The following is a 20,526-nucleotide window of genomic DNA, read 5'->3' as shown; positions in this document are numbered from 1 at the left end:
CCACTCAGGTAAATTGCAGTGTGAAAAGAATTCCCACTAATCCATTTCCCTCCTCTCTCCAAGCAGAGAAAAGCCACTGCATGACAAGCAGGGGCCTCATGGACTACTGAAGAGATGATTTCCATAGAAACAATTTTAAATACAATTAACAGTGTTGATACAGAATGAAACATTCTAATTGAAATTCTAAGGTTGCAATTAATTCTGTACATACCTTTTCCAAAAAAAGATGTTTGTACGTCTCCATACCCATGGCATGCTGGTCTTTACTCCGTACTTGATTCAAGAACCAGTGTAGTGCATCATCATAACATTCAGAATCTTCTACTAAACAGTGCCACAGGATGTCCACTTGTTCTAAACTCAACCCTACAATTAGGGAAGTATATTTAACTACTCCTCTGTAACACCAACTATTTCATGAAGCCCAAGAATACACAGAAAAATCAGAGTATTTCTGTCAGGTCACATCATATAAATGTATTGTATGACAATTTGACTATCTATAGTGAGAACACCCAAAGATCAATTGTAGAAAGTGTAATTTCTTTCTTTTCTAATGAAAAATTATTTTTTGACAGTATTACAATACAAAGAATTATTTCTTTTTGGAATATAGTACTCCAGTAAAAGATCTCTGGGAACAATATGGACACAAACCAAAGCCCTTAAGTACATAATGTATTATCTTCCCTTAGTAATTAATCCAATCCTATTATTTAGAAAAACTGCAGCACAGAGAATGTGAAAATTTGTTCTCACAGAACTGCAAGAGAATTTCAACTCCAATGTTGGTTCTGTGCTTTTGCCAGAAAATCTTCCTTTTGAAACTGTCTTGGAGATTATTTTCAATTGTATGTTTATTAATCTGATATAAATTACTAAGAAGTATTTTTGCCTTGCTCTGGGGTGCTGCTGTGGTAAGAAAACCTCAAATACTCACTGAAATGATCTGGAGATCCCAGAGTTGAAAACACACATGTCAGGAATTGAAGACGAACCTGAACTTCTGCACTGTGGCTGTATCTAAATGAAAATTTGGACAAAAAATGGAAGTTTGTTTTGCTGTTTATTGCCATAACTTCTTTCCTACTCAGCCATGTGCCTCTTAAAAACATAAATAATTGCTTCTTAAAAGTTTCTTTCTCAATTTCTAGTTCAGTCTATGGCCCAAACCCCAGCTGAAGATGTTGCAGGACCACCCCAAACAGCAGAATGACACAACAGCTGTCACTAGATAAAATCCTTTTTCTGCTGGGAATTGAGAAAGGAGGTAAGAGTGGGGTTTTTTTTGTCTTACAGTCCAATTTAACTGTATCATTTTGTCATCTTACAGGATCTACCTGATTTTTTACCCTAAGTTGTAAAATGCTGGTATTTCTACTCTGAATTTCCAATTCCAAATGATACATATTCTTTACAAAAAAAATTTCATAACTCATTTAAAAATACAGACTTTATTTCTATTTATACAGTAAAAGCTTGATGGAAGAAGGAGCAGAACAATTTCTCATTTTACCTGAATTTAAAGGATCCTACCTTCCTAACTAATTCCTCATAAAGCAATATCTAATATAAAGGGTGAAGTTAGATTTGAAGAAGTGAAATTGGACCCATAAATAGCAACATTTTTCAGATGTGGGTGCCCATATTGACTTTGACATCTGTCAAAACATGAACAGTCTCTTCCTCTGGGATTGGGGAGCTGGAAATTGTAATGCTTATTTATACACACCTGATTTTAATCACACAGATTAGAAAGTACAGATGGATGTATTCAAACAAAAAAAAATTATGCAAAGGCTAATGACGAATTTTAAAACTAAAACATTTGAATAGTTCTAGTATATGAAATCACTTTAATATCAAAACCTTTATGTTTTATTTGCACACAAATATTCAAACATGACATCTAACAAAAAAATGACACGAGGGTTGGGTTTTTTTTAAGAAAAGGAAGCTATTTAAAATATTTTTACAGACTTTTGTCCCCTGAGGCAGGAGATGTCCCTACAGAAAGTATTTACTTACAAGAACACAGCAGCAGCAAGAGAAGACAGCAGAAATGGTTAAAACCATAAAATATCAAAACACTCCAAGTCAGCTGTGTACTTACAGTGCGTGTTTGTGTCGTCCCTCCCTGACTGCCTGGATGTAGTGTACCAAATTATCAAAGAAAAGTTTCATCATATTTAGTTCCTTTTCTGCCCACCTGTGACAATTTGAAGGACAGAAGGTATTATGGTTTGCTTGGAAAGATAAGAAAAGCCACAGAAAGCAGCCAGCTGTTACAGGAAAACAGAACACACGTAACTCCAAAGTAAACATTCCGTTTTGTATCTACCATAGGAGTTGGACTGTACTCTCTTCCTCTTTGCAATCCTCAAGGTTTCCTAATGTTATTTTCAGGCATAGCACTGACAGAACACTCCCTTTTGAGCCCATGAAAAGTGTTCCCAAAGGCCCTAACTCAGAAAAAGTCTAACTCTGAACTGGGCATATGTTTAAATGTCATGTTAAAAAGCCCAGGGAAAACTGCTGATAACCTCTGTCACCTTTTCAGAAGTTCTGTCAGTTCGTTCTCTGCAGTTACACGGTTTGCTCTGCTAAGGAATGCTGTACTCTGTATTATCTTCAAATTTCAAAGGTTTTTAGAGTCCCCTAAATGACAACATTTTTGGGACAAGGGCCTACTTACATTGTTATCCAATGTGTATCATAGCTGCTCCCAAATTGTTGAAATGTTCCAAACAGTTTGGGAAGAAGACGAAGTGAAACTACTACAGATCTGAGGGAGAAAGAAACAATGACAACACGTGATTGTTACAAAACTGAAATAACTGATTTCAAAATTCCTTCGAGAAGCTCCAGTTCTGTGAGCAAACCAACTAAAGGAAAGTGCTGTAAATCACAAATCAGAGTCATCCGATTGGTTGGAAAGGACTTTAAAAGTCACCTCATTCCATCCCCTGCCAACAGCAGGGACACTTTCCACTATCTCAGGTTGCTCCAAGATGCATCCAGCCTGGCCTTGGACACTTCCAGGGATCCAGGGGCAGCCACAGCTTCTCTGGGCAACCTGGGCCAGGGCCTCACCACCCTCACAATCAACAATTTTTTTCATCGTATCTAATCTAAACCTACTTTCTTTCAGTTTGAAGCCATTCCCCCTTGTCCTGTCACTCCAGGCACTTGTAAAAGGCCTCTCACCCAGTTTCATGTAGGCGCCTTCAGGTACTGGAAGGCCACAGTCAGATGACTCCAAAGCTTTCTCTTTCCCAGGCTGAACAATCTCAATTCTCTCAGCCTTTCCTCACAGCAGAGGGGCTCCATCCCTCTCATCAACTTCTCTGGCTGTGCTCCAACAGCCCCAGGTCCTTCCTGTGCTTGTGAAATTTCCCATCAAAGTCAACCAAGAAGTTTTCTGACCCTGAACTACACTTACTTCAATTTCTTTACATGTAACTCCTTGGACACACAGCTGAGGTTAATCTCTCAGCATGCTTGTAGCTCATCTCAAATGCAGTTCTCAGCAAAAAGGTAACAGCACAACACAGCAGGTGATGTCCAGCAGTCACTTGTATCATGAAAACAAATTCCACTTTCTCCAGTACAATTTCACTGCTTTGGCTGGTATTAAAACAAGTCAGATCAAGGTGTTCCTTCCTCACAGAAATTAGACCCCATAACCCCATAGACCCCATAGATTTGGTGGAAAAGAATTTGTCTATTCCTCAGCCACCTGTGTAAAATCTGAATATTCAGTGTAAAATGCTTAGGCCAAAGCACTTGGCCTTGCCCTCGACTGACTGAGGTGCAGACCTGATTTTACCTAAGGCAGAAAGGCAATAACCTCTGGCACAAGGCAGAGCAGACAAATGCACCAACATGAGAAATTCAGGACACCAAAGACAAAAAGAAATGGAGCATCAGAAACATCCTCAACAGTTTGGAAACTATTTTTATTCTTTTGCTCTTGCCTAGTTTAAGTTGTCTTCCTGTAAAGTGAAATAACTGTCAGAGCCAACTTGGATTTCTGGTATGCTGTAAAAATAAGATACTTATAAAACGGATAATTTATGGTTGAAGTTACCTGTTGTTTGCTAAATTTTCTAAGCAGCCTTCAATAAATCTCATTCGAATCTGTCTGTCAGTGAACCAGCACACTAAAGAACAGAGCAGCTTCTCTGCCTCATTTATTAACCCTTCAGAGAGATGAATCTACAGCAAGTAGAAAGAAAGGGCAATGAATATGATGCATTTATTTTCTTTCTAAAAAAACTGTTTTCTGGTATTCGACTCACTGCATCTTCATCCTGGACCAGATCCCAGAGCAGGGTATTTCCTTTCTTACAAACATTATCCAAATTAATGTCTGTCACCGCATTGCTGTTGTACTGATGTTTGTGAACTGCTGGTCCTGCACAAAATATAAAGACCATTAGTGAATAAACAGAAGGAACCATCTGAATTGAACATTATTCCCTAAGTGCACAAACAACAACACATTTTATTTGTTAACTGGGCTATTTCAAAGCTCAACAACGCTGTAATTGCAGCCTTTTTTCACATATGGGTTTTTAAAACACCATACCAGAAGCCAGAGGGGCAGTTGGGCCAATATTTGCAGTGCTTTTGGCTAATGGCAAAGTGCAATTAAAAACAGCACTGAAGAACTGCAGATGCAATTGCTTTTTAATTTAATTCATACTTTAATTAAAAGATTTCTTAAGCCTTTCTGTGGTGTCGTGGTCCAAAGGGAGTTATCTCCATAACCACCACGGCTGGAACGCAGGGAAGGAGAACATTTCAATAAACTCCCCTCCGATTAATAAAATTCAATAAAATCCCCTACGATTCCCTCCATCCAACTAAAAACCAGGAAAAACAAACACCATTTTCCCATGTATTAAAGCATCAAAGTGCAGGATTTTAGAAACTCATCATGTTTTCATAAACACTGATAGACATTTTCTTTCCTCTCTGTGCCCACAGCTGGCACCATTCATTGATCTACTATTTAATACTATTTTCATGGAACAGCAAAGTCAAGTAGAAAATTCAGACTTGCACACAGAACACTGTAATTATTTGCACATGCAAAAGTAGGGGTGTCAAAAATAAACTGCACTGAGAAGGCCTCATGCTCAACCAGGAATTTGAATCCTCAGTTAGACAAGTAATATCTATGGAAAAGACTGAAAAAAATATGCTGATTTATAGATTTATGAAGTTTTTAATAGTTTATTCAACTCTGCAGTGTAGAAAAAGTCCAAATTTTCAATGTCAGGCTAAAATTATTATCATAAAAACTTCTTATTCGATTACTTCAGGGAAATATATAAACAGCACTGGGTCCTGCTGTCTGCTGGACAAGTTGGCTCTTGCAGGCCAGTGAAGAAAAACATGAACCCCTCACCAAGCCTGCTCTCCATTATGTTTAAAAAGAGGGTAAAAGAGAAAATAAAGCTGCCAGAATAGCATATGGAAGGATGATATAATTCCTGAGAAGTGTTTTAGGAGCATCTTAAATTGCACCCTGAAGTAAACCAGAAGATTTGGCAGTGTAAGATGAAATAGCATAAAATGTCCTTTACTGCATACTCCCAAAAGTATGAAGTCATATTTTAAGTCATTTTTCCAGAATTATCTTCTCTAGAACCCATTATGGTTATTTCATTTATAGGTTCATTTATGATGTCAAATGTACAAAATCACAGTAATGTGCACCTACCAGCACATAAATTACAGAAGGTTTCAGAGAGGAAAATAAAGACAATCTTGCATTTCAGTACCACCTTTCTTTACACTTAAATAACCTGTTAGAAAAAATTACTTACTAGGTTCTTTTGTGCCTTTATTTGTTTGAACTTGCATTCAAAGCTCCAGACAAAATGGGAAAGTAGAGGATTTAAAAAGATAAACACAGCCAAAACACAGCTAAAAACAAATGAATGCTTTTGTGTTGACAAATCAACACAGACACAAAAACGTATCTCTTGGAGAAACATTAAATTCTCAGCGGTCATCATGGTTATTTTGCACAAATACAAATGAATGGGTAAAATAACTGCATTACTTTAATTACTGGAGACTAATTCAAAATGACAAACTAAGTTTTTCCATTTTTCTTTTATCACTCTTACCTTGACTCAGATGTTCATGATAGATAGAGGCCAGGTTAGGAAGGTGCTGCTGAAGATGAGATGTTAGCTCAGCGTGGGAATTAATCTGTACAAGCTCTTCTTCACAGCCAGACTCTTCCCCATCAAAATCTGCCATATTTTTCTCTGATTTTGCACTGACTTGAGAACTACTGCAGCTGACATCATCTGCACTAAGCATATCATCAACCATATGCCTGCAAAAGAAGAATATCAGAATGGACAATATCAAAGAGGAAGCTGTTTATAGCAGACTACAAGTGAGCAGACATCTCCCTAAAGCTATAGTCAGGATGAATCATCTGTTTGAACAGCAGCCCTTGTATGAATTGGAAAAACAATTACAGATAAGTAAACTGAACATCTCACTAGCATGACGACTGGGTTGGCTTCTTAATGTTAACTAAATGCAGCACTTTCAAAAACATTTTTAGCATTTTCTTAAATGCTGTCTTATTTATTCAATACTAAAACTTAAGAGAAATCTTTAATCAGATGTCACCAAATCAGATATTTGTGTAACTGCCTGTGAAAATGATCAGCTCTGAAGGACAGGATTATCCTGAGCTGCAGCAAAATATCCACACACCAATTTCTGCCCTAACAGAGGATTTTGCTACCACTTTTATTTCTGTTATGGAAGGAGTCAGAAGAAATGCCAAGCTACCTACCCATCGTGGTGATGGTGGTGGTGGTGATGGTGGTGGTGGTGCTGGGGCCCAATGAACTGTCGACAGTTAAATAATTCATTCCCAATAGTTTCCCCAAGGAAGTCCCCCGTGTGAGTTATACAAGAATCTTGAGAGCCTTGTGAAATGTGAGCAGTGCTCATTTCCCCTGCCATGTCGTGCTCTGCATCCTCAGCATGGGAGCAAGCATCGAGCATGCGGATGCGATTATCCACCGGCGGCACCGCGTCCGTGTTAAAAACATGGTCCTTGCCCGCCCCGTTACTGGCGCCGCTCCTCTCCGACGCCCCCTGGGCATCTCCCAGGCAAATGCCCGTTTGTGATTCCAGTTTTCTGCCTCGTAGATCTGTGCTCCGACTGCTTTTCTGGGGATTGTGACTCCTGTCCTCTTCCTCTTCGTCCTCCTCCTCTTTGAGAGCCTCGATATCCGCGATGTCTTCCGACTGCACCTCGCTGCCGGGGCTGCCGGCGGACTGGCTGGCGTGACTGGAGTTGGCCTCGTTGCTGGATCCATCACTGTGGCCACTGCTGCTCCCAGGCCCGCTGCTGCCATCCTCACCACTGTTGGCTGTCTCATCAGAGCTTCCTTGCATGGATTCCTGAAATTATTTCAGTTTTTTTTTTAATATTGGCAGAAAAATAAAGCACCGCTGGAAATACATAATTAATATCATCATCATTCAAACATCATTCTTCCTTTAGGAGGAAATGTGTCACATCTACAAGTTTCCATTCATTCTTTCTCAATTTGGTTGCTGATGACAAAAAGCTCCAAGCAAGATCCAGATTTAATAATTGATTTTTTGCATTATCTGGCTGCTAACAGGGTGTACGCGCAGACTTTGCACACGCACAGAGCCCCACAGTGACACAAAAACAAGGTCTTGCTGACCACTACTAAGAGATTAACCTAACTGAAACACAATTGAAATGCAGGAATACGTTTGTCTGAGGTGGTTTTGAAACAAGTACAGATAAAACATCATTTTTACAGCTAACAACAGGCAACTCAGCAACAAAATTCCTGGAGTCAGACTCGCGCTCTTACCTCTGTGTCCGAAAGGCGCTGCTGGACGTGTTTTGTTCTGTTAATCAGCTGTTCCTCCATTTCAATGTCACTGCCTCCACTCTGATGGGTGTCACTGTTGTCACTACTTTGGGGGCTTGCTGCTGGTGACCCTAATTCAAAAGCACATTTCCCAGTTACTCCGTGACAGGTAATTACTGGAATGTAACAGCACTGCATAAATCTGCCTCAAATATTGAGCATTCTTCCAGCAAACAAAGATATAACTTAAATGATGTGTACCTAAGCACTAAAAATTTAGTTTAGAACACTGAGCATTTCACAAAGTTTGTATTCTGATGTCTCTTCTTGCCAGAGTTATAATAATTTCATAGATTCTACTCGAAATATCACTTCATTTGGTTTCTCATAAAAACAGAATTTCAAATTTAATTCTGTTCCAAATTCAAAAGCACTGTAGAATCCAATGAGCCAGACCGTGGTGTACAACTAAAATAATACTTACAAGGGGAAGGGGCTGTTCTTCTGAGCTCCTCTTCTTCTGAAAGAAAATAGCAGGATGGAAAAATAAGTGACTAAAAATCATTTTGTCAGCATATAGCTGTCCATTATTCATAAAAACCAGCAGTATGAAGAGAAAGGGAAACTACAGTAAAATGGCTTGGCAGCACCTTTAGTAATGACTGTGGGGAAATACACAGCCAAGTAAAAAACAAAATCATCAAATCAGGAACAGCATGTAATACCATAAACTAGGTAAAAAGTTAGCAAGCTTTTATAAGATTTTGTGTAGCTGTTAAGTTATAGATGTGTAGTGGAACAAGAATGGTTATGGATCATTTTCTGTATTAAAAAGAAAAATACAGACTACTCTAGCTATACAAACAGAATGGATCTGAAACACAAAGCTTTCCAAAAGCACTCAGACTTTTCATGCTTTCATCTACAGCCTCAAGTTCTGCTGGAAAAATATGCCAGCATGACACTTTTAAAAAATACTTAAAGGAGAAAGTTCTATACCTGCTTTTTGTCCAAACTCAACATGAAGAGCTGAGTTTGGACAAAAGAGACTATGGAAATTCTGTATTTAACTCCCAAATCTACTGGAAAACCACACACCTTTTTTGTTTCCCATGGGCAGGTTGGTACTCAGTAAAGATGCAAAGGAGCTTTGTTTTGACAGCTGAGCCTTAGCTGCCAGTGCATTATTCCACAGGGCTTTGATCAGCATGGATGCCAAATACAAGGTCTGGAAAGAAAAGCAGGAAAAAGTCCCATTAAGCAGCAGATTTTGGATATAAAGATCCACTGTTCGTTTTTCTCTAGGCCAATACTACAGCTCACCAAAATAAACTCATCAAAATAAACAAATCAATTAAATAACATTGTGTGAAACACATTCAAAGTTCAGACAGGAAGTTAAAATTTTCCATCAGTTGTTATGTAATCTCTAAAAATTATCCTTCAAAAAGCCAGGAAAGGTGTCATTCAAGAAAGATGACAACTTCACTCATAGAGTTCCCCCTTTCTGCATTAATGAATATTCCTTTAGGATGACAAATCCATCATGGTTCTTTAACACTCTCATTTAATTGCTTTTCTCATGCCAGTGATGTTGCTGGCCTTGTCTTTACCTGTTCAGTGTGAGCACTGGGATGAAGAGTTGAGACAAGGTTAAGGAGGTGTCTAAGAGGGACAGGGTCCAAGTTTTTGATCAAAGAAGGAAACAAGTCGTGTATGTAACGACTGCAATGCTTCAGCTACAAGGTACAAACAGAGAAGGTAACAGCAACAGCAAAATAAACAAATAAATCAAATATTGCAGCAAATAAATGTATTTGTACTAATTCTCAGGAAGCAGTTGTCAAATAATTTCAAACTTCAGCAGATCTGCAATTTGGACTGAAGTAAATTTGATACTGTAAAGCCTGCAAACGTACAAATCAAATGTAACAAGTTCCTTCCTTAGTTCTAGTTCTGAGAGATTAGGTGAAAAAGAACTGGAAGTTTGTTTTGCATTTGAACTTAAATATAACTTCTAAAATATTAGTTTATATGCTAGATCTTGAGGGAAGCAGCATTTGCAATGATTACCTTATTAGCAGTGGTAAATAGAAATAAAGACTTCTCAGGAATAGACTGTGTGAGGATTATAAAGAATTCTTTTGTCTTTCCAGTGATGGATGTCAAAAAATATGACAATGTGTTCAGCTAACTACTCTATTTCCACATGAAAGTGACAGTGCTCCTGGATGACTCCTCTTTGGTTAAATGCTGCTTTTCACAGTCACTTAAAAGAGTTCCATTACATTTCTAAAGATGTTGTAATTCAAAACATAAAATAATGGTTACAAGAAAAAGGTTCTAGAAAAAAATCTTATGTTGGTTAGCACACTTGCACCTCAAAAGGGTGGTTTTTTTCATGATTTATTTTATTTTGCCTTCCAGGCATTAAAATATCTGTGTCAGCAATCTACTGTGTACAGGACAACTTCCACAGGATTCACAGTGCAATGCAATCATGTGGGTTCCATACAAAGATGCATTTAAACATCCTGAAATAACTTCGGTTGAGGGAAGATGAATTTTTGTCTAAAGGCTCATTTAAAAAGTGGAAAAATATACTTTAAGGCCTCCTATTCTTTTAGTCTGAAAGTGTCAGCCTATGAAACAGTGTTAGAGGTTTAAGCCTTTTGCAGGAAGTGATCAGGACGTACTTAATTCTGACATCAAACATACTGTGAAACTATCACAATGCCAAAATGAACACTTAAACTGTAAAAGCATTATCAAAATTAGGTAATTGTATTATTCCTAAAGCAGTATAAAATATATTTAAAAGATCCAGAGTTCTAACAATGTGTGAGATACTGTGTGGAAACACCAAGGAAGTGAAAATACTGTTTTAAAATGTAGTGTGAAATAAATAATTATTAATTACTCTGACACAGAAAAATGTTGGAGTAAATGCTGTTCCAATGAGCATTTAATTAACATTCCAGCTGCATGTTTTAATGTTAATGGACCACACTGGTTTCACAATGTGTGTTCAGTACTATTTGACTGAAATAAATGACAAAGAAATATTGAACACACAAAAAAACCCAACCTTTAAATTCTAACCTGTTATAACAGTGTGTTCCCTAGGCCTGTTTGTGCCTATTGTATTCAAATCCCCTAAATAAAAAATGTCACAACCTAAAATAACAAGCACAGCGACCCATTAAAAGTAGCACACAAATAAATCTTTCTGAAGGCAAAAAGCCTATCAGAGTTTCCAGCTTTAGCAAGCAAAAAATAAAATTTCAGTGCCTTCTATAGATTTTAACACCAGTGGAGGAGCACAGCTGTAAACTTCACTGCCACAATTTTCACCTGATTGTTCCCACCAGGAGTACCAGAAATGGAAGCTACAATACACAGGAGCAAGGCAATTTAGCACAATAGCAAAAATATTGCAACTACCCTACAACCTTCATCCCCATTCTCAGTGAAAATACTCTGTCCTTTCTATACAACTCCATTTTTTCCCTTGTATAAAAGGAGCCAGGGTAATTTTTTGCATCTAATAAATAACCCAGTAACTGTGGCAGTTACCTAACTTGACATTTTGGTCAGCAAAACGCTCAGACAGTCAAGAAAAAGCAAAAACCTCAACTTTAAGAATGTGAAACAAAATCAACCTATTTTCTATTTTGTCTTTTATCACTCCTGCAATTATAAAAATTCAATATATACCTGTGCAGCAGCCCAAATACAGTCTATGTGTTGAGTACTAAGTCTCCCCTCAGCTGCAAGAAAATTCAGAATCACTTGGCACTGTTTGATGATCTGCAGAGTGAGAACATAGTGAGGAAAGGTTTACTAGAACAAGTTAATGCTCCAAGTTTATACCAAATCAATAATAATTGAATACAAACCTCAATATGTAAATTTGGTCCAAAAATGTGCTCAACTACATTGTTGCTGATAAGCCAGTCTGCAAGTTCTTTTGCAATTGACCTGAAGATGAAAAAAGAGTGGGAATGTAAAATGATCTGCCTGTAATATTTACTCTGTGCTGTTCTCTAGCACGGCACATCCTGCAAGTTGATATCTGCAGTTGTAGGGAGGGCACAAAAACCTTCTGAACACAAACCATAGTCAATGTTCATTTTTCCAAGCAGGAAGCAAATTATTTTCTTTTTTTTTTTTTTTCTTTAGCTGGAAAACTAATGCCAAATACCAACATTTCCCCTCTGGATCATCAGCAAACATAACCAATAATTCTACTGATTTTATTAGTTAATGTTCAACAGACCACATGCAAACAATTCCAAAGACCTCACATAGAAGATTTTGATACTGCTATTTAATCCAGGTTTATCATGGAATTCCACAAGTACTGAAATACAGCAAAAGATGGGAGTGACAGAAATTATTTTCTTAACGAAGCCATGAATTTATTTTTAGATTCTCTTACACAAATAGCAGCTCTCCCAAACTATGTTTGCCATGGTCATATTTACACACATACAGCACACAGATACTTCCAAATTCTTGTTCTACTCATCCACACCAACAGGGAACTTTACCCACTGCCATTTCTTAAGCAAAAATTCAAATTAAGCATGACAAAGAAATTGAGTTTTCCAAAACAAAAGCTGAACTTCCAGAAAGCACTGCCCTGTCTGGAAAGCAGTGCATAAGCTCTTTTTTATTCCTTCTCTTCAAGCAAATGTTTGTTTACCCTGTTTTTGGCACCAGAAGCAATTACAGGACATCAGAGTATTTAAAGCCCAGCTTTTGGTTTAAATGGCCCTGGAATAACAGTGCTCTGTTTCACAGGGAGAAAGGATGGAGGGAGAGGGTGCCTTAGAGGACTTGAGGAAGAGTTATTTTTACCACTTCTCCCCATGTCACATTTATAGTCACTATTAAAATCCAGGATTGCCAATCTTTATCATCCTCAAAAAGGAAACAGGATTCTTTAGGTAAAAAGAGATTGCTTTTGTAAGTTATCCAAACAGGATTCACTATTCAGGGGCACACTGCCAGTGCTTCAATTGTTTTGAACTGCCTGATCCTCATGGGTAGAACTCAAGGAGCAAAGTTCCTGTTACTCCACATCATTTCTAGACTGTTCTCTTCTAATTCCAGGACATGGGGAATCAAATATTCTCATACTGTCCAAAGATAATGTCCCATAACATGTAAGTAATGACTGACTGGCCTGCAAGGTACAAAAGTTATCATTTATGGCTTATCAGTTTCACATTGAAAGTGTAAAGTTTGACAGAGGATCTACTCAAAGAGGGATTGAAAAGATAAGCAACATCTGTTCCACGAATCCAAGATGTCCTTAACTCCCACAGTCTCATTTCAAAACCAAACTACCCCAACACCCAAAAGATGCCCACCCAAAGCAAACTTTGGCACATGCACATTTCTGACCCAGCCAAGGCTTGGATTTCTGTCTAATAAAGTCTGAAGGAAGACTTTTCCTTTCTTCTTGCATCTCAACTTTTCAACCTGTAGCTTTGAGAAGGAATCTCAGATAAATAACCACTGCTATGCTCACTGGCAATGTCAGTATGAAAGGACACATTCCATATGAGGTCTCTGCCTGCTCATGGCACAACATCCATTAGGATTTGTATCCAGTCACATGTTGCATTTTAACCACTCCAAAGGAAAGAATAAAAGCTCTCCTCTAGAGTGAGTTCCTTCACATTTTATTAAATTACCATGGTAGTTCTCTGTCTCTAATTCACACCATGTCTGTTCTGAAAAACAACAGATAATTCTTTTGAAGGAATGCCTTTTTTAATGGGTGTATTCTCAGCAGTAACAAACTCTTTATCCTTCTCAACCCTGAGCTCAACCCCGGTAAAACAACATCTCAGATTTCTGAAGGTAAATCTGCATTTGATATGGATTTGTTGAGGATGACCAAAAACAAGAGGATCCTTGTGCAAGGCAGAATGAAGCCCTTGTGCTTCCCAGAGAGAACTGTTCCTCCCAGAAAACTGGGCTGAGGGCACAGCAAACAGCACCTTTTAAAACGATCAAGTTATTACTCCCACAAAGTGGTTTTTTTCTCTGATTCGCTAAGGAATGAATTTACAGTATCAGATTCAAGGATTCACCAAAAAAACTAATTTCAGTGTAAATGAGGGGTGTCTGTCTTCTTTCCTGAACACTCCCATTTCAGCAAAGGTTTTCCTGAAAAAATTTACTCTTTTGTATTAAATGAAACGGTGAGAGTGAAAATCATGCATTATGATCAAAGCATAGATGTACTTTTCCCTCTCACATGAAAGTAACAGCACCAGGAACGGCTTTACAAATTAGATATCCAAATCAGACAGACTTTAGGAGAAAGAAAATTCACCTTGGGAGTAACATATTAGCTGTTTTTCATGGATTTAATAATTGGATAGCAATAGGAAAAGTCATCTAAAGAACCTGATACTCTCTATGGATCTGTGCCGTGGCAGGAGAAGAGAACAAAAAGGCAAAGGTAGCAGCTACTCTGGTTTAGTTGTCTCTAAATCTCTCTCACACTGGAAATGTATGTAACACTTAATCCATTTCTCCCTAGAATTTTTAATGTGAGTTCACTGATAATTCATGTCTGTCAAAAATAACTGGTTTACTTCCAAGAAATGAAATTCAAGCACTTTTGACGTGAGTTTCCCCAGGCATTCCATGAGACTGCAAGGAAGAGAGGGGGAACTGTGCAGTTGCTGATACAACCTGGAACTGCATTGAATTTTGCTCTTTCTTATCCTCCAGTTCATGCATTTTCCTGGTAGGTCAAAGAACACCTCTCCATGAAAAGACTGGGTTAAAGTCCTGGAAACATTTTAATCTAAGGCTGTGGTGCAATACTTGGTACCCACATGATGACCCAAATCCAGAAACAAATCCCACAGCAAAATAACTCCCCTGAAAGAAAACCCTATTTATTCAACCAATCAATTCCCCACGAAGCTACGAAAACACACCAGCTCAGAACTGGATGAAATACAACAGCAAGTCCTCAACATCACTGAAAACCAGGATATAAAAGCTCCAAGGAAAAAATGCAGCTCTGTAACTGGCAGCTTGCAAGGGAAGAACACTAACACCTCTTGACAACATCACTGAAATAGGATCTACAACACAACAACAGATGTGAAACCCTGATCTCAACTATTTAGGATCAGAAATGCAAAGATGATACAGAAGGCACCTTCCCAACACATTCAAGCACATGTTTTTGCTTCTGAGCATAGATTTTCCTCTTTGATGCTCTGCAGGCTCTGAAACCACCGCTCTGATATCATCAGGAATATTTGTTTAACTGCTGTGTGGGCCACAAGAAAGAAACTTTAGTGAGCTGAATGAAAAAATTTGCTTTTTTTTTTCCCCCAGAAAAATCTGAAAAGATCCCTGAAATTTGGTAGAGAGAGAGGAGAGGTGTTTTAAATAATGCTGCCAGAAAGACAAGTCAGTAAACTCAGACAAAAATGAAGAAAGCAAGAGTTAACATAAGGCAAGAAGCTGCAGTGAAGGGAAAAAGCAACACAGAACTTGCAATAGACTATCTCAATAAATAAGGAAAGAGAGGGAAAGAAAGGAGAAATAATCCACTTTTGGTTCACAGGTGAAAGGAATTCTGGACACCTGAAATTGCTCTGTAGGAAGCTTTTTAGGTGAGGGCAATCAAGGTTTTTAAACGAGTCCAGGAAGTTGCCTCCCTGTCAACCTGGAACCTGAAACCCGAGTACTTGGCTGCCTGCCAAGTGAAGAGCAAAACAAAATCTCTCTTTACACATGTCATTTCCAGAGGCTGACAGTGTCCTCACTAAAGAAAAGACCAACGTTTTTCCTCTTGTGGTCCAAGTAACACCAAAAAAAGAGTATCTTTCACTTCCTGAAGAGCATCATCATTTTTCGCTAAGTGACATCAGTGAAACAGTTGCAGGAATCATTCAAAGACTGAGACTCTTCTGTTCAGGCTTGTTATTTTTAGCTTCAGTAGATTTCACACTCCTCAGTACCTCAGATTGCAAAGAATTTGATTCTATCTTTAGAGCCAGGAACAGCTAAATTAAAAGTCCATCTCTGAGGGGTATGGTGAAGTTGAGTGGCTGAGACATTGCCCACATCTGGACCACGCACGTCCTCGGTCACCACAAAGCCTCAGCCCTTGAGAAGAAAGGGAAATGAAATCTCAAAAGCCACACAAATACCTACAGCTACAAAACAGATCCCTCTGTCTCAGCTTTCTGCTGCTTCCAAGTGTAATTCGTGAAATCCAGTGTTTTCATAGACAAAAGATGCTTTAGCTTGTCTTACCATGAAAAACTGCAGTGCTGAGGATAAAGGTGGGAAGCTACTGTTGCAAAATATTTGCTAAAAAAATCCTGATATTAATTCTGAACAAGGGAGAGCCAGGACTAACTGAAAGCTGATTTTATTTTTTAAAGGTACCTCCCGCAAACCCACCTTATCAAGATACAGAAGGAGAAATCCCAAAGGTTGACAGTTCCAAACACATCTGGAAAAGTCAAAACATGTAATGGGGATGACCAGACATAATGTAGAACATCTTCTTTTGGCAAATCTGCAGAGGCCACAAAGGTAAAAAATAAAACTTAAGACTTCCTTTCTCTGCTAAGGAAAGAACACAGGAATGAAAAGCTTTCCTTTTGCTGCTCATTCAGTCACTGCCAACTCCCTAAGTGCCTTTTCATCCAAAAATTCTCATGAGCAGAGTCTGTAATGAGAGGGAAGCTTTGTACTGAACAAACTGGAGAAGTGAGACATTTTCCCCATCCTTCTGCTCCAGCCCTTTCTGATTATTTGGCTGGAAGACATCAGTGATTCCACAAGATATGTGAAGATAAGCAGCAATGCTTGATACTGACTTGCAACCAGCCTTTCAGGTAAAACAGCAGAACAACTGGAATTCTGATTTTTTTTAAAAAATCACATACTACAGAAGTGGAAAAGAAGGTTTTCTGTTCGTGCTGCATTCCTTTCAAATGACAGCCTGTTTACAGATGCCCCTGCCAAGAAAGTAATATCCCAAAGGAGAATCTGACAATTTCCTTCAAGCTTTAAAATAACTCTGATGCTCTTGCAGAGTACATCTGCTCTTCTGCAGGGAAATTTAACCACTCTTCTCTTTTTCCACGTTCGTAAGTTCTCTTTTTTACATTTGACACAGAAAATCAAACAGCTTTGTATCAGGTTTAACTGGCATGATCACTTGTTAATGTTACTACGACCTAAACACGACCCCTGTTTCGGATTTTCAGTGTGAGGGAAGGAGAAGAACTGGCTAAATCTGAGGTTTGTCAGTCCCAGTGTAAGAACACAACATGAACTGGGAGTACAGGGTAGGAAACACCCCAGCTGACCTCACATTCCCAACATGTTCCCCTCCTGCAGTATTTACTATTTATTTCTTATTCTCAAGGTATTCCCACATCTCCCCAGAAGCAAAAATGCCCTAAATTCTTTATGTTTAAAATAGCAACACATTCCCAGGAATTCCTCTTCAAATATCTAAGGTGTTTTTTACATGAAATCTAAATTGTGGTCATGACTGAAGCCAGATTTCAAAAAGTGCTAAAATGAAATTTGTAATAAAAGTATCCAGACAAAATCAAGACACTGCTGCTGTGAGGGTCTTCCCATTAACAAAGTACTGGAGAGTGTGTGTGTGTGGCCCCCAACACAGAGTACATCACCCCCCCAGAGAAACTTAAAAAGTGCATTATGAGGAAAATTCTACAATTTGCACATATTGCCTGTTATTTCACAAAAATGGCGATTTTGACTACCAAAATACATATTTTTAATTTAAATTCTTGACGGTTCTACCATTAAGTTTAGAGTTACTACAGAAGTGAATACATTTCCTGGAATACAATCCCACAGGTGAATCTTCTTGAAGATTTATGTGAGTCCTTTTAAAATTTTTCAACACACCTGAGTTATACAAAGAAGGACTTTGAAGAAAAAAAAAACAACAGCATTGTCCCACAAACTGGGTGGAAAACTAAAAAGGCTGGGAGCCAGTAATGGCAACAGAAGTCTTGGTTAAACAAATAATCCAGAGAAATGAGAAGATGGTAAAAATGATATGAATTGGATATGAATTAGCTAGTTCTTATTTATACAACACCACAGAAATAATGGGCCATTATAAGTATTTATTTAAGGTATCTACATTTTTCTTGCTTACCTTCAAGCTTACCTTAATTCTATATTTTAATACAGAAAAAAAATTCCAGAAACATTTAGAATTATTTTATGGTTACCATTTCAAACCATTTATTAACCCCCTGATCAGAGTATTTCTAATAAATGTCTCAGATTATCACTGCTCCCCCACTGTGTATAATCCATAGCAACAACAGAGAAAAACTGCAATCATATAAAGCACTTCAAGTATTCAGAATAAGGTTCCTACTTACGTTTCTGTGTCTGAAACTAATGACTCATTATTACACACATCATTGAAGGTATGAAGTTGATTCTACAGTTAGAAAAAGGAAGGAAAAAAATTACAATCTTATCCAAATACTTGGTGAGGCAGTTTTCTTATATTTAAAAATGGTGATAGTGACATTAAACAAAGTTTTCTAGGACTTTATATGTTTTTAAGTAAGTTGTTTAGACAAAATTAGAGAATGAAAACCACATTTTCACCTGTAAAAGGAAATACATGAAGACCTGTATTTTTACAGGAAATGATGCTTTCAAACATGTCTGAGGTCATAAATTTAAGACATTACAAAGGAAAAAAAAAAGCCTGTTCCAAGTTTTACATCTCTTTTCCTCTTCTTCCCTCAGCATCAATGGCTCTGTATCCAATTCTTTACATGCACATAATATTTTTAAAAATATTTTAAATTACATAATAGAACTTATTTGGTGCCTTTTTAAAAAAAGAAATTAAAGGCACAGGAATGTGAATTTTTGGAGTTAAAATTAAGCTCCTTGTGTAGCTTTGTCAAGTGCATGCACTTAAATTCAGGTGAATTCACTAATCTTCTCAAGTCTTGACACACAGAGTTATTTGTGTCCCATCTCAACAATTTTCAGGGGAAAAAACGGTTTTAAAAAAACAAAATGGAAAACATGCACTGAAACTGGTGAGACATGAGAGCCTGACTACACAATTATTAATAGATTGGTTACTAATAGAGAATTTCAAATGAAACATATTTAGGAGTGGAAATTAGAGCTGGGTCAGAGAACATGGTGGAAGCTCACTGATTTTTCTTAAGATTCACCTCCAAATGAAAATACTTTGAAAAGGCTCAAAGAGTGACAGTCTTGAGCTGTTCCTATCACCAGTTTTAAATCCAGGATCACCACTGATCAACACCTCCCATATCAATTACTTCCCCAAAGCAATTCTGACAAAAACTGTCTTTTCATACTGGGATTTGCAAACAATTTTTACAGTAACTTCAACTAAACTCTTTGAACTCTTGCCACGGCAGCACAAGACAAAGCACACGTGGGACAGCGTTGCAACACCTTGCTCTACCTCATCTGCTAACAGGTTTCTCACTTCAATTTTTGTATCTTTGAATGCCAGAGGGAATTAAATCCTTTCTCATTTTTGTCCATCTATGAAAGGCTCTAAGAAACCAAAGGCACCGGTGCCCAGACACTCAATTGATGTGACACAAAAGTGTCAGGGATGGAGGACACAAAGGTAGAAAGGCTTCAGCAAAGAAAGCTGAATGCTAAAAAGCAACTCCCTGTGCTCATCTCCAGAACTAGGCACCATAGGAGAGGAAAATAAAATTCTATTTGTGAGGGAATAGGAGAGAGAGAGAGAGAGAGAGAGAGAGAGAGAGAGAGAGAGAGAGAGAGAGAGAGAGAGATGATGTTTTGGAGTTGAACCACCTCAACAGGTGACTGTGAGATTAAATGGAAGAGAAACAAAGTAACAGTAAAAATAAAACTTTGTATGATTTGAATGAGAAAGAAGAATTGTCTTAGTGTCCCAGAGCAGTTTTAAGGACCAGTCACATAAAAAAGACAGACTCAGTAACTTATTAGCATACAATTAGCTTACAATATGCCATTTTTACAAGCTGAAAACTATTGATTTTAGTCTAAAAATACTGCAGAATTTTTCTTCTGATAATACATGTCTGCTATTTAAAAACTCGTTTTTACAGCAATATTTATCAATCACAACAGGTGAATACTTAACACAACTTCACAGTCCCTTAAATGAGCTAGATGCCTGAAAAAATAAAGCAGCTAATGAATTCTTATCTTCAGACTTTGTTTTGGCAAGGATACACAAAAAAACCACACACTGGTAGTTGAACAAGGAGAACTGTATAAAACCAAAGGAAAGTATTTATAGGAACTGAAATCTAATGTAACTGCAATTATGCAAAAGTGGAAATAGATTTTAAGGTCAGTTAGACTGTGTGGATGTAGTTCACAGCCTGCTTTTACAGCCTAGTAAGTTACCTGTACGTAAAAAAACACTTACTTTGGTTAAAAGCCAGCAATAATCTGATTAAAAGTACTTACAGATCTCTTTAAACTACCATTTATTAAATTGTAAGTACTTCTACCTAGAACTATAGTGAGAAGCAAAATCAAGCTTCAGTAAACTTGTACTCAGTGACAC

General features: G+C 37.8%; 1 protein-coding gene across 14 annotated transcripts in view; it reads right to left on the bottom strand.

The window, feature by feature from the left end:
* USP34 (ubiquitin specific peptidase 34) overlaps positions 1-20,526 on the bottom strand; it is a 117,174-nt gene that overhangs the window by 51,105 nt on the left and 45,543 nt on the right. For 9 of the 14 annotated variants that reach the window (XM_086874069.1, XM_086874108.1, XM_086874098.1 and 6 more), the window contains exons 8-22: positions 18,335-18,396; positions 11,801-11,882; positions 11,619-11,711; positions 9,515-9,640; positions 9,000-9,129; positions 8,386-8,421; positions 7,902-8,032; positions 6,836-7,452; positions 6,147-6,361; positions 4,305-4,420; positions 4,094-4,221; positions 2,699-2,788; positions 2,117-2,212; positions 944-1,026; positions 215-369 (exon numbers count right to left, since the gene is read on the bottom strand). In XM_086874069.1, coding sequence (XP_086730195.1) covers positions 215-369; positions 944-1,026; positions 2,117-2,212; positions 2,699-2,788; positions 4,094-4,221; positions 4,305-4,420; positions 6,147-6,361; positions 6,836-7,452; positions 7,902-8,032; positions 8,386-8,421; positions 9,000-9,129; positions 9,515-9,640; positions 11,619-11,711; positions 11,801-11,882; positions 18,335-18,396 — 2,160 coding nt within the window. The remainder of the gene's footprint in view (positions 1-214; positions 370-943; positions 1,027-2,116; positions 2,213-2,698; positions 2,789-4,093; positions 4,222-4,304; positions 4,421-6,146; positions 6,362-6,835; positions 7,453-7,901; positions 8,033-8,385; positions 8,422-8,999; positions 9,130-9,514; positions 9,641-11,618; positions 11,712-11,800; positions 11,883-18,334; positions 18,397-20,526) is intronic. The other 5 variants (XM_086874079.1, XM_086874117.1, XM_086874090.1 and 2 more) reach the window with 1 other exon arrangement.

Source organism: Cyanistes caeruleus, chromosome 2, assembly GCF_971803275.1.
Source record: "Cyanistes caeruleus chromosome 2, bCyaCae1.hap1.1, whole genome shotgun sequence".
Classification (NCBI taxonomy): Eukaryota; Metazoa; Chordata; class Aves; order Passeriformes; family Paridae; genus Cyanistes; species Cyanistes caeruleus.
Note: the sequence above shows the minus strand (reverse complement) of the source record. Positions and strands in the feature narration are given on the sequence as shown.